At 46.4% G+C, this 13,540-nt stretch overlaps 1 protein-coding gene across 9 annotated transcripts in view; it reads right to left on the bottom strand.

The window, feature by feature from the left end:
• The window catches only part of itpr1b (inositol 1,4,5-trisphosphate receptor, type 1b), a 98,657-nt gene that overhangs the window by 27,729 nt on the left and 57,388 nt on the right, over positions 1 to 13,540 (bottom strand). For all 9 annotated transcript variants that reach the window (XM_062986974.1, XM_062986979.1, XM_062986976.1 and 6 more), the window contains 3 exons: positions 2,121 to 2,304; positions 1,702 to 1,952; positions 787 to 987 (listed from right to left, as the gene is read on the bottom strand). In XM_062986974.1, the coding sequence (XP_062843044.1) occupies positions 787 to 987; positions 1,702 to 1,952; positions 2,121 to 2,304 (636 nt within the window). The remainder of the gene's footprint in view (positions 1 to 786; positions 988 to 1,701; positions 1,953 to 2,120; positions 2,305 to 13,540) is intronic.

The following is a 13,540-nucleotide window of genomic DNA, read 5'->3' as shown; positions in this document are numbered from 1 at the left end:
TATTAGGATTTTAACGTCATGTTTTACAGGTGACAGGACAGGTAGTTACCGCTTACACAAGGTTCATCAGTTCAAGTTCAAAGTCAAACACAGTCATGGACAATTTTTTATATTTAATTCACCTCACTCGCATGTTTTCGGACTGTGGCAGGAAGGAAGTGGCAGGAAGGAGCTCCCGGAGGAAACCCACACAGACACGGGGAGAACATGCAAACTCCACACAGAAAGGAAGCAAACCGCTCCAACTGGGAATCTAAACCAGGACCTTCTCGCTGTGTTGCACTGGTGGTTGTGACGTTCATTCTACATGAGACACTCCAAAATAATAAAGTTACGTTTTTAAATGTATTCAAATACAAATTTCTATTCTGTCTAAGGGTGAATATCTTCGAATCGAAATGCTGTCCGTTCTTCTGTACAGCCAACATGTGCTTCCCTTATGAAACACCAACCAAAGCCACAAACTCTCTGGAATCTGCAGGGCCTGGGCGATCCTGGTTGGATTAGGTTTACAGATGTAATTGTAGCTTTGACCTTTATGGGAGAAGGGAACGCCGTTCCACCCACCAAAACAGCAGGACCAGTTATGCTGACCTGGACTCAGGCCACATTTGGCTTCCCAGCCTTGAACTTTGAATCTACAAACCTGCCTGAATCCCTGAATGCAGCGTTTGATTGAATTCACACACCTAGTGCACACACACACACACACACACGTGCGGCGGGTATCAGGATGAGTGTGGATGCGTGTGCGCGCACGTATACGTGTTTATCAGCACACTCCACCTGGTTCTCGTGGCAGGGACCTTGGCAGTACTCTGTGAGACTCTCGACAGTCTGGTTGATAAGAGCCACGTTCTTCTCATTGATGTAGAGCCCCAGGAGACCCAGGCCTCCTGTAGTGCTGCCGCAGATGCAGTCCAGAAACTGCAGGGTTTCACACACCAGGTTGTAATTGTTCTTGTTGTTCTGGCAGCGCAGGAAGTTCTGGAGAGGGAACAACAGACAGCCGTGAGGAGGACGCAGATCCGTGCAAAATGTATCAACAGGATATGAAGGATTAGGACACATGGCTGACATCTTTGAGAGTGAGGATCCACAAGGGCTAGAGAGTACAGTTTCTGTCTGTAGTGGGAGCATGTGGGTTATGTGTTTGGGTTTATGGTATTGAATTTAAGTGATACATTTATTTATTAGGATTTTAACGTCATGTTTTACACACTTTGGTTACATTAATGACAGGACAGGTAGTTACTGCTTACACAAGATGTCAAACACAGTCATGGATAATTTCATATCTCCAGTTCACCTCACTTGCACGTCTTTGGACTGTGGGAGGAAACCGGAGCTCCTGGAGGCAACCCACGCAGACACGGGGAGAACATGCAAACTCTACACAGAAAGCACCCAGACCGCTCCAGCTGGGAATCAAACCCAGGACCTTCTTGCTGTGAGGCGACAGTGCTACCCACTGTACTTAACCTTGTTCTAAGTGGGACCTCTAGTCTTAAACTACATTATGTTTTCTGTTCTTATTTAAATAAATATAAATCTTAACTACATTAAAACACTGAAGTCTGTAAGCTACAAAGCTTGTCGGTTAAACACCAACTGGTGTCCCTTGTTCTGACCCTAGCTGGCCTCAGGGTTCCCTCGTCCGTCAGCGCAGGTTCTAACAGAGCGGTCGAGGCTGTGGCTGACCTGCAGCTCACGGTTGTGGTTTTCACAGAGCAGCTGCATGAGCCTCAGGATGGGCTGCATGATGGTGATGATGACGCTCATCTCGTTCTCGTCCTGGTTCTTCTCTCCTAAACTCGACTGGACCTCGCCGCCACTCAGGTGCTCGTCCGAATCCACCTCGCGGCGGTACGAGGTGAACGCCTTCTTTGTGGCCGCAGAAGCTTCCAGGAGCTGCTCGCGAACCTCCTCTGTGACCGTAGTGACATCCTTCACTGGAGGAGAAGAGGAGGAGATTAAGGATGTTCCTGTTCTGTCCTCACTTCTAACCGACACTTAAATGTACTTTATAAATAAATACTTACTAACATTAAATCATTCAAAAGCTTAGAAAAAAGAAGGTTCCTCTTCTCGGTCTGCATTATTACTACTGGACTACAAACCTTTCTTTTTAGCGGGTGCCTCCTTATCGGACGTGTCCTCGTCTTTGCGCTTGCTGCCCAGGTCACTGGTGTTGACCGTCACAGTGGCTTTGATCTCCTGCTGTGCCAGCTTCATCCGCTCATAGAAGACCTTAAAGAACTTCTCTGACTTATTGTCCCGGGTCAGTCGGATGAAGAACGATCTCTGGAGGACGAAGAGACAGAGTATGGAATACAAGGAGGGCTAGAATGTGTATAGGAAATGAAATGACCGTGTCTTTGCCATTATTGCAGCGGTCTGTTAGACTAGGGTTCGAATCTCAGCGGCGGTATCGGCTGGCTGGGCGTCTACGTACACAGACATGACTGGCAATCTCTGAGAGAGGGATGTGGTCAAAGCCCTGCGATGGATTGGCGTTCTGTCCAGGGTATTCCTGCCTTGTGCCCAGTGTTTGTGTGTGGTGCAGGACCCCTGCGACCCTGACCAGGATAAAGCATTGATGGAAATGAAATTAATAGGATCTAATCATGGTTGTGACCTTAAGCAAGTGCTCTGACCCAGATCCAAACAAGCTGAAAAGCAAACCAAGTGTTCCATCTGCCCTAAATTCTCTCTTTTTCTTTAATTTGATTTAATTTGAACACTTATGATGATTTAAAGACCCCCATACAGCATGCTGCGTGTAACCCAAACCCTCCTGCCCAGGCCACCCACCACCTAAACCCTAATAAAATGCATAAAAAGCACCTAGACTGAAAAGATTGATAACAGTGCCAGACATGTACAGACACAGCAGTGTTTCACAGCATTAAATCATCAAGCCCTTCATCAGCTGAATCAGGAAACACAGGAAAGCACCAAACTGGAATTCCCCTGAAAATGACCGCTCAGCCGCTCGGTCGGTAAAGGCTGGACACGACAGCGAGTGTGCGTGATTTGGATTCGATCCCTGTCTCTTTAAAAGCCGTTCTGAAGCGTGGCCCAGTGCAGCCATGCGCCCGAGTTCAATTCTCACGTCCCACCCTCCCTCAGTCCTGTCAACCGCCTGCCAAGCTCACACCACCAGCGTTACATAACCCCCCCCACACACACACACACACACACACACATTCACGGAAATAACCTGAAGTGACTCTCTGCTCACCTGATCTGACACCATCTGCCACAACACTCACATGCAAACACGCACGAGTGAGCTCAGACATTACAGACGCTTCAACTGTTCAAAGATCAGTGGTAGAAATAATAAAAAAGCTCCTCAGCACCTCTTCCACACGCTACACGATTTTGTTTGTTTGTTTGTTAGGATTTTAACGTCATGTTTTACACTTTGGTTACAATTTTGTATCTCCGTTTCACCTCACTTGCACGTCTTTGGACTGTGGGAAACCGGAGCACCCGAAGGAAACCCATGAGGACATGCCGCACGGAAAGGACCCGGACCGCCCCACCTAAACATGAAATCACGTGCAAAGCGGAAATCCATAAACTCCACCAGTAAATCCATAAACAAATGTAGGGGGCGCTAATAAAAACGGAAAAAAACAGCTAATCGATTTAACATGATCACAACGTCAAGATGTTCAGATTGCTTTAATTTGCTTTGAACATGTCTTTCATTCTAGAGCAGCTTCTTTGTTTACAATCCTCTTTTTTTCCTGCATTATTAAAGTGGCTATGTTGTTCACACATGCAGATGTTACAGATTAAACACAGTTAAAGGGTATCACTGTATTCAGACACTATTCCAAAAAGCAAACAGTTAAACAATGATGCACACTGAGCTCATCATTTGGTTAGGACTGGGCTTGTGGAGCTGCGTGGGCTCTTTGTGACCCCCGACACATGACAGTACGTCCCTCGTTATTTTCTTTTACTCATGGACTGTTATTAATGTATAATAGTGGATGTCGGCTGTCTCTGCTGGTTGGGGGTTAATAGCAAGCAATCTCTCCCCCACTTTCCCCTTTTTCCTACTTCATGTGACGTCCGGAAGCGACTGCGTATGAACACGCTTAAACGAACGCATTAAAAACATATTCCTGTCCTACTTTCCTCCTTTTACTTTCTCTCCCCTCCTCCTCGATAATCCCTGGTTACATAAGCACCACGCTAAGTGGTAGGGGACAGAGCATGGAGAGAGTTTGGGGCGGGGGGGTGTAGGAGGGTTGGCTCGCTCTAGCTTTAAACCAAAAAAAAAATGGGAGGGAAAAGGGAGTGTAGGAAAATCCTGCCCTACTTTCTCAGGCCAAACAGGCATGAAACGGGTGCGTGTTGTGGTGGTGCCGGCGGGAGGGAGAGCGGACTAACAGACGGATTTAAGGCCAGTCCTAAAAGCACACACACACACACACTCACTCACTCACTCACTCACTCACTCACTCACTCACTCACTCACTCACTCACTCACTCACTCACTCACTCACACACACACACACACACACTCACACACACACACACACACTCACACACACACACACACACACACACACACACACACACACACACACACACACAAAAGAAAGCAAGAATCTAATCAGACCAAGACAAGCTATTCAGATTTTGTTTGTTCCTTTTTGCTTTAAGCTAATTTGGATATATTCAATTTCCCTGTGCACTATGGCCACATCTTCTGGTTGCACGACACAAAATTACCACTGGCTAGCACGTGCTTCCTCCAAAACATTCAAAGCTGTATATTTACATCGGCTGGCCATTTATTTTTACAAAAAAAAAAAGGCCTCAACATAAACAGAGAAACATTTAATCTGAGAAAGGTTGCAGACTAGCGTGTACCTCAGAGGATCGTGCTATGGGGCTCACACAAGCACTTCAACCAGACAGCAGGAGAGCAGAGCTGATACCTGATGGTCACCTGAGCGCTTCTACATGTACTCATTCAAATCCAAATCTGGAGTAAGTGTAGCTCAGTGCATGAGGTACCGGACAAGTAATCAGAAGGTTGCCGGTTCAAGCACCACCACCACCAAGTCGCCCCTGTTGGGCACCTGAGGAAGGCTGTTAAACCTCAAATGCTCGAATTGCTTTCAGTCATAATTGTAACTCGCTCGGGATAAAAGTGTGCACTAAATGCAGCAAATGTAAATGTTCAAATCAAATTCTGTTATTAATTTTAGGCGCCAAGGTGGCGCAGCGGGACATTCCGGGATATTTTTAACACCCTAAATTGAAAGTGAGACATAAAATTGCTTTTTTTTCCGACTTGATTGTGAAAAAGCAGCAGATTGTCATGCAAGCAGCTTACGAATGAAATGAAACAAACATTGTGACCTCTCAGTCAGATCAGGAGCGGCGAGATGAATCGACAGGGATTACATAAGAACCACGTTTATAAAATTACTCAGTTTAAATAAGGACTCCTGGCAGCGTGTGTAAACAAGGCATATGATGGATAATATGATGGAGTGGACACCAGCGCCTGACCAGCATATGACAACAAGTCAGAAAAACAGCAGGAGGAGAACAACAAAGCAGTCCCTGATTCATCGGTCAGGCCGGGCCAATGAAAATCCCTGAACGGCCTTCAGCACACAGCGGCTCAGAAGCAGCTGAACTGAGACGTACGAGACGTTTCATGATGATTTCATGCTCTGCGAGACTGTTTACATATCAAGTTTGACTCATTAGGGTTTATAGACGTTGTTCTAAACTGATGTATGATCAATCTGTTTATGCAGAGCTGGAGATCTGGGTCTGACTTCCAGCAGTGCCACTGGACTGGACACATTTGGCCATGTCAATAAACCTGCACGAGCAGAAGAGTAATTTGGAGAGCATCCTCAGCCTTGTGATCCTCGACACCCTGCGTAGGTGCTGTAGATGTCGGAGGTCACAGGTGCAATATAGAATAAAAAATGCCTATACCAGGGCCGCAGGTGGCGCAAAGGTAAAAACACGCTGGAACCAGAGCTGGGATCTCAAATACATCGTATCGTATCGAATCTCAGCTCAGCCCTGCCTGCCGGCTAGGCTGAGCAACCACATGAACAACAATTAGCCTGTTGTTCAGATATGGGCGGGACTAAGCCGGATAGGGTCTTTCTCATGACTGGTGCAATTACGACCTCTGCTGGCTGACTGATGGCGCCTGCACAGAGATGAGAAAAGAGTGCGCTGATCAGGGTGTGTCTCTCCATACACAGCGCTGAGCTGCACTGCACTCGTCAAAGTGTAGGTGACAAAATGCATACGCCATGCTGCCCACGTGTCGGAGAGGGCGTGGGTTAGCTTCGTTCTCCTCAATCAGAGCGGGGATCGGCATTGGTGGAGAGGAAGCACGACGCAATCGGGCAATCGGACGCCCTAAAAAGGAAGAAAAAAGGGGAGAGGTCTGTGGGCCTTTAAATGTATTTAACAGCGTATTTGTCCTGGTCACAGCCAGTTTGGAGTCTTTAGGCATTAAGCAGGAATACGCTGGACTGAGTGCCGGACATTCCAGAACAGCACAGACTGGACTAGTGCATTCTCAGCCAGGCTTTTTATACACAGTGTCCATTTAAGCACAATTTGCAAGAACAGCACAGCAGGTGGAATGTGTGTGTGTGTGTGTGTGTGCACTTGGTTCATGTGATTTTGTTGGTGGTGCAACATAAAAACTTAAGACTCACAGTTTTCATACAAAAATAAGCTTTTATACATTTACGCTAATAAAAGGTTTGTGTACTGTATGTGTGTGTATGTGTGTGTGTGTGTGATCAAACAATGTTATACTACGTTTACTCTGCCCGTAATGTTTGTACACCAGGTCACTCTAAGCACGGTTTATCAGCAGTGGGCGCTTTTGCTCTCGACTTTACCGTTAAACACGTGGCTTCATAAACAGGGTTGCTGGATTACAGCCGTCACAATCTAACATGACCTGAAGTGACTCAGCTTGTTAACCTTTAATATGATCGATTCTGCCATAAAGTCGCACGTTAGTGGTGGATCCAAACTGAACTTGTTAATAACGTTGTTTTATCTACCTGGCAACCCTGGGAACTCAGGTGGCACAGAAGTAAAATACAGTAAAATAGCCCACTACCACTAAGATCCAGGGGTCGAATCTTAGCAGTGCTATCGGCCGGTCGGGCGTCCACACAGACATGAGTGACTATGTCTGGTGGCTGACCAGTCTAGCTATTTGGAAGTGGACTTGTCTGTGCGCTCTCAGTACCGGTCCCAATCCCGGGTCAAATAAGGAGGATTGTGTCAGGAAGGGCATCCGGTGTAAAAACTGTGCCAGTCTGGTATAGAGCGCATTACTTTTTCCTAAACCGATCAGGCATAACATTATGACCACCTTCCTAATATTGTGTTGGCCCCCCTTTTGCTGCCCCGTATGCAAAAAAATGTGATGCTCTGTGTATTCTGACACCTTCCTATCAGAACCAGCATGAACTTCTTCAGCAGTTTGAGCTACGGTAACTCGTCTGTTGGATCAGACGGACCACACGGGCCAGCCTTCGCTCCCCACGTGCATCGATGAGCCTTGGCCGCCCATGACCCTGTCGCCGGTTTACCACTGTTCCTTATAGATACTGACCACTGCAGACCGGGAACACCCCACAAGAGCTGAAGTTTTGGAGATGCTCTGACCCAGTCGTCTAGCCATCACAACTTGGCCCGTTAGATCCTCACGCTCGCCCATTTTTCCTGCTTCTAACATCAACTTTGAGGATAAAATGTTCACTTGCTGCTTAATATACCCCCTCCACTAACAGGTGCCACATCTGGGAAATAGTCACATTGCTTATTGACTAATTAAAAGTCATTATATATGTACATATGTATCCATAAAACCTCTTTACAAACCAGAGGCTCCGCTTAAAAGGAGCATCATGTTTTTTTGCTAAAATCCTCTTAAATAATTCCTCGAAGCAGCATCTATTATACGTGTGTGGATTTAAGTCTCCGCTCTGTATACAAATTGTCCTTCAGGGTAAGCAGACCTCAATGTTGGTGCTAATAATACAGTTAATCAGGAAGCTAGCTCAGGGCTGTTAAATAAGCCAGCGAGTTCATGGTAACTGGTTCCAGCAAGCTCGTCCGGCCTCGCTTGCTGTTTTTAGTGAACTATTTTAGGCCCAGAGCAGCCGGACCCTGACAGACGAGCACCAGCACGGATAGCTGGGTATTTCTGGGCGCTGTTATTAAACAAGCGCCCATGTAAACAGCGAACCCAGTCATGCAGTTCCTTCACCCACTGCTCATGATCTCGTCGTTTCTCTCACTCGTCCGCTCGATCTTTCGCTCTCTCTTCGTTACATAAGATCTACTAATGGGCGCTCGGCTTCCCCGCCTGAAACGACGTGGCTCCGAGTTGGCGGCCGCCACCGAGCGAGCCCGGTAACCACGGGAACGGGCGGTAGAATGGACGAGGGAAGAGTGGGTGGACGCGGCGGGTCCTTCGCGCTATTACGAGCACGTCATCTCGAATCAGTGAGCTGATACTTCTGACTGCTGTCGAACGAACACCCCCCGATAAACACGAGCTCTTAAATACAGGCGCTCTCAGATTTAAGGGCACGCCGGAGCGAAAAACAAAAGTGCAGAGAAGGGAAGTGGAATTCACTCTCACTGTCTTAACAGCTTATCCAATCAGGGTCATGGAGGGGGGGTGCTGGAGCCTATCCCAGCTTTTCAATGGGCGCAAGGCACACAGTAACACCCTGGACGGGGCGCCAGTCCATCGCAGGGCAGACACACACACACACACACACACCCATTCAGGAAAGAACATGCAAACTCCACACAGAAAGGACCCGGACCACCCCGCCTGGGGATCGAACCCAGGACCTTCTTGCTGTGAGGCGACAGCGCTATCCACTGAGCCACCGTGCCGCCCCGGAAGTGGAATTATGGAAGTTAAACGACACTCTAACCAGACATCATCACACACTTATGTACTCATTCGCATTTATAAAGATACATTAATTAATTCATTAAGTACTTTATCTTGGTCAGGGGGCCAGTCCAGCACGGGTGATCAGCTCTCATCTAGCTTGTTGTTTCTAAATCAGAATGTCTTGAGACTGTTTCCTTTAGTTTAGGATTCTAGTGCCAGACGTCTGGCCAATCCTGAAAGGTAAACATGCTGTTGGAGTGGTTGTACTCTCACTTATCCTGCCCTGTTTTCCAAAACCAGCCCAAAACTGCACAAGCACAAACACCAGTGATGAAGCAGGCCTGAGCTGAATCAGATATTTGAAAAGGAGAAGCTACTGATGCGTATTTTAAGGGCAGCAGTGTGTAAGAACGTTTATCCTCAGTGTGATAGCATAAATGAACATCTAATATTAAAGCACCTGGAGCAGAAAGCTGCATAAGTGCAATAAAAATGATGTGTGATAGTAATGACACTTTCCCAGTCAGACAGGTAGCTGTAGAACACTTGTGCAGGACAGGAGCTTCCACAGAACGAGGCTGCTCTAGCAGTTATAGAGTAAAATGTAGAGCATCAAAGGCCATGATTCCAGATAGTGGTCGTAAATAAAGCAGCAGCTAGAGTTGGCTCGCAGCCTCATTTTCCGCTGCTTTGCCTGTGCCAGTTACTGCCCCCCCTTCCTAAAATTTCAGTGCTGGTTGAATCATAGCCCTCACACCTGTTCTCTTTGGTGAGATGATACGGCAGGGAGGGGACGGATGGTAACGTGTGTAATAAATAGGAATAGACACTTTGGGATGTTTAGCAGATTAAATATGTAGCAGAAAAATATCTAATCACTTCACCAGTGTTTGATGTTCTTCGGGGGAAAGGTTAAGTGAGGCATATCAACCCAACAACACTGCACCTACTGTAAAGCATGGTGGTGTTAGTATTATTGCTGGCAGAAGAAATAGGGCATTACTAAAAGACAAGCAACCATGAGGTCCACAATGCTGGAAACAACAGTGCTCGAGTTCCAGAGGTTCTAATCCCGGGCTGGGCTCACAAATACAGAAGGCACATGTGACGGGGACGTCAGTGCACCCTTAGTACCGGTCCCAAGCCCGGATAAATAGGAGGACTGGATCAGGAAGAGCATCCAATGTAAAAACTGTGCCAAATTAAATAAATACGGATAAACGTTTCTCTGTGGCGACTCCTTACAAGAGCAGATGAAAGGAATCATTCATTTACTGAAGAACAGGTAAACACATTGCTCACTAAGCAGAGCAGATTTGCTCCTAATTGCAGAAAACCAACAATTAACTTATAAACAATATTAATATTAATATCTGAAGTCTTTTAAATATGTGAAATATGTGCTTGAATTATTTATTTACAGGAGATTATTCAGTATTCAAGGATCTGAGCGAGCCAAATTGTGATGGCTAGACGACTGGGTCTGAGTATCTCCAAAACTGCAGCTCTTGTGGGGTGTGTCCCGGTCTGCACTGGTCAGTATCTATCAAAAATGCTCCAAGGAAGGAACAGCGGTAAATCGGCGACAGGGTGATGGGCGGCCAGGGCTCATTGATGCACGTGGGGAGCGAAGGCTGGCCCGTGTGGTCCGATCCAACAGACGAGCTACGAAAGGAGTCAGAATACACAGAGCATCACAGTTGCTGGGCTGTTTTGGCAGCAAACGGGGGACCAACACAATATTAGGAAGGTGGTCATAATGTTATGCAAGATCGGTGTACATGTCTGTTACAAGCATCTGTAAACTATTGACTTGTTATTGCCATGCATCATTTCTCATGATCAATTACGTAGTATCTGTCCTCACCCCTGGTATTTATGCAAAGATGATCCCTACGTGGTTGCATTCGTGTGTGTGTGTGCGTGTGTGTGTGTGTGTGTGTGTGGGACTCACACACGTGCACGTTAGCTGATACTTGCAGAAGTTATGTAGGTCAGGAGCTAATGTTTAACGGAATGTGAGAGCAAGGATGACAAGCAGCAGGTGCGACCGGTAAACCACAACCTCCGGTCCTGATGAGGGAAAGAAGGCGTCGTTCACCCCGGGCGTGGCCCAGAGCCAGACTTATATACATAACACAAACAAAGTGCTGAGATCAGACTTATGAGCCGAATGCAGTTAAAGTTGATCGATTCATCTCTGGGGCTGCAATCATTTTAAATCTCAAACCAAAAACACACACACACACACACGCACACACAATCATTATGACCACAACCATGTGCTGGACAGGACAGACTCCTGTCCCTATGACCCCCCTGCCCTCACACACACACACACACACACACACACACAGACGGAAACTTCCCAGCTGCCCAGTCAAAAATTCTGCTCTATTTATACTTTTCTTAGCAACCTCCGGACGTGCGGCTATGTCGCAAGCAAACAGACCGCCGGGCGGAGAACGACTTCCAAATATAAACAACACCCGCCCGCAACCACCCCACCAGCACATGAGCTATCAGTCGTGCTCAGACCTCTGGGAAATCAGGAACCCGGTCACATAAATTCACTGTAATATCACAGCACTGATCATATGGATGATTGCGTCATTCGGGTGAACTGTCAACACATTACACTGTTGTTTTAAAGCTACAGAATAGAACCCAGACAGGGTGGTGGTGGTGTACCAGCAGGTAGTGAGTGACACATCATAGCCCTCAAGCCCTCTGTCAAGAGTTTGGAATAATATTCCAGTGTCGGTCTGGGTTTCCTCTCAGTACTATAAGTGTTTATGAATATTTTAACATTACAGTCACAGAGGTTCACTGTGGTAGCCCACTAGAGCTGGGACCTAGGGTTCGAATCCCTGCAGTGCTATCGGCCGGTCGTGCATCTACATTCAGACAGGATTGGCTATGTCTGAGAGGGGCGGACGTAGTCCTGTGATGAATTTGCGTCCTGTTTGGGGTGTGTTACTGCACTGTGCCCAGTGATTCTGGAGGGTGTATTTTGCCGGGTGTATTAAGATATTTATTAATAGTTTACTAACAGTTTATAGACCTAGTGTCTGGTTTGTTTGTTTATTAGGATTTTAACGTCATGTTTTACACTGTAGTTACATTCATGACAGAAACGGTTGTTACTCATTACACAAGATTCATCAGTTCACAAGTTTATATCAAACTATTTTATATTTTATATATATTTTATATTTCAAGTTGATATTGTCATCTTGGACAGTTTTGTATCTCTAATTCACCTCACTTGCAAGTCTTTGGACTGTGGGAGGAAACCGGGGCACCCGGAGGACACCCACACAGACACGGGGAGAACATGCAAACTCCACACAGAAAGGACCCTGACCGCCCCGCCTGGGGATCGAACCCAGGACCTTCTTGCTGTGAGGCGACAGCGCTACCCACCGAGCCACCGTGCTGCCCTAGTGTCTATTTTACACATAGAATCAGTCGTAGAACCAGTCTAAACACTAAATGCTATAAAAAACAACATATAAAACTTCCCATATAAATACGAATTGGCCTTGTGGGAACACTGGGACAGAAAAAACAAACAGAACTCCGTCTCGGACGCATCCAAATTTCACTCTGGGTTCTTGAGAAGCTCTATGGAATATTATCTTCCGCCTGGAATCAAGCCCAGCGCTATCTACGCTGATCTCTTCTCGTAAGCCGGTGGGAGTTTGGCCTTTGCTATTTGAGCAAATAGCAGACAGTGACTAAACCTGGTCTTTGTAGCTCTGGGGAGTGACGACAGCAAATAAACCAACAAGTAACAGGAAGGTGGCATTTCCTTTTTAGGTGATTTGCCTACATGTGCTTGATGAAAATCAGTCAGCCTTTGTATAAAGACCATATAAATATAACAGTGCAGCCTTTTCTCTCTTACAGCGTGGTTTATAGTGTCATGTCAAATTCTGGACGTGTCTGGTGGCCAAATTCAATGTTTTGTTGGTTATTTAAAGGTAAAATAGAGTAGCACATTGGTCAGGCCATCATATCCAACATCGAGGTTCAAAATCTACATCTGCGCAGGTGGTCGAGAAGGTCATATTAATGCAGAGGTTTTTGAAATATGATGTTTGTTTGTTTATTAGGATTTTAACGTCATGTTTTACACTTTGGTTACATTCATGACAGGAACGGTTGTTACTCATTACACAAGATTCATCAGTTCACAAGATCATATCCAACACAGTCATGGACAATTTAGTGTCTCCAATTTACCTCACTTGCACGTTTTTGGACTGTGGGAGGAAACCGGAGCACCCGGAGGAAACCCACACGGACACGGGGAGAACATGCAAACTCCACACAGAAAGGACCCGGACCGTTCCACCTGGGGATCGAACCCAGGACCTTCTTGCCGTGAGGCGACAGTGCTACCCACTTAGCCACCGTGCCGCCCTTTGAAGTATAATGACCAACAAACTTATTGTCAAGTGTCCGTATAATCTTGAACTGCAAATACAGGTTTGGCAAAATGCTGGTTAAGTCTGGTCAGACAAGCTGTGATTAAATGGGATCTACTTTATCACTGTTCTATTATAACACGCCTGTCAGCCAATCAGA

This window comes from Trichomycterus rosablanca, chromosome 24 (assembly GCF_030014385.1).
Source record: "Trichomycterus rosablanca isolate fTriRos1 chromosome 24, fTriRos1.hap1, whole genome shotgun sequence".
NCBI lineage: Eukaryota > Metazoa > Chordata > Actinopteri > Siluriformes > Trichomycteridae > Trichomycterus > Trichomycterus rosablanca.
This window is presented reverse-complemented; position numbering and strand designations above follow the sequence as displayed.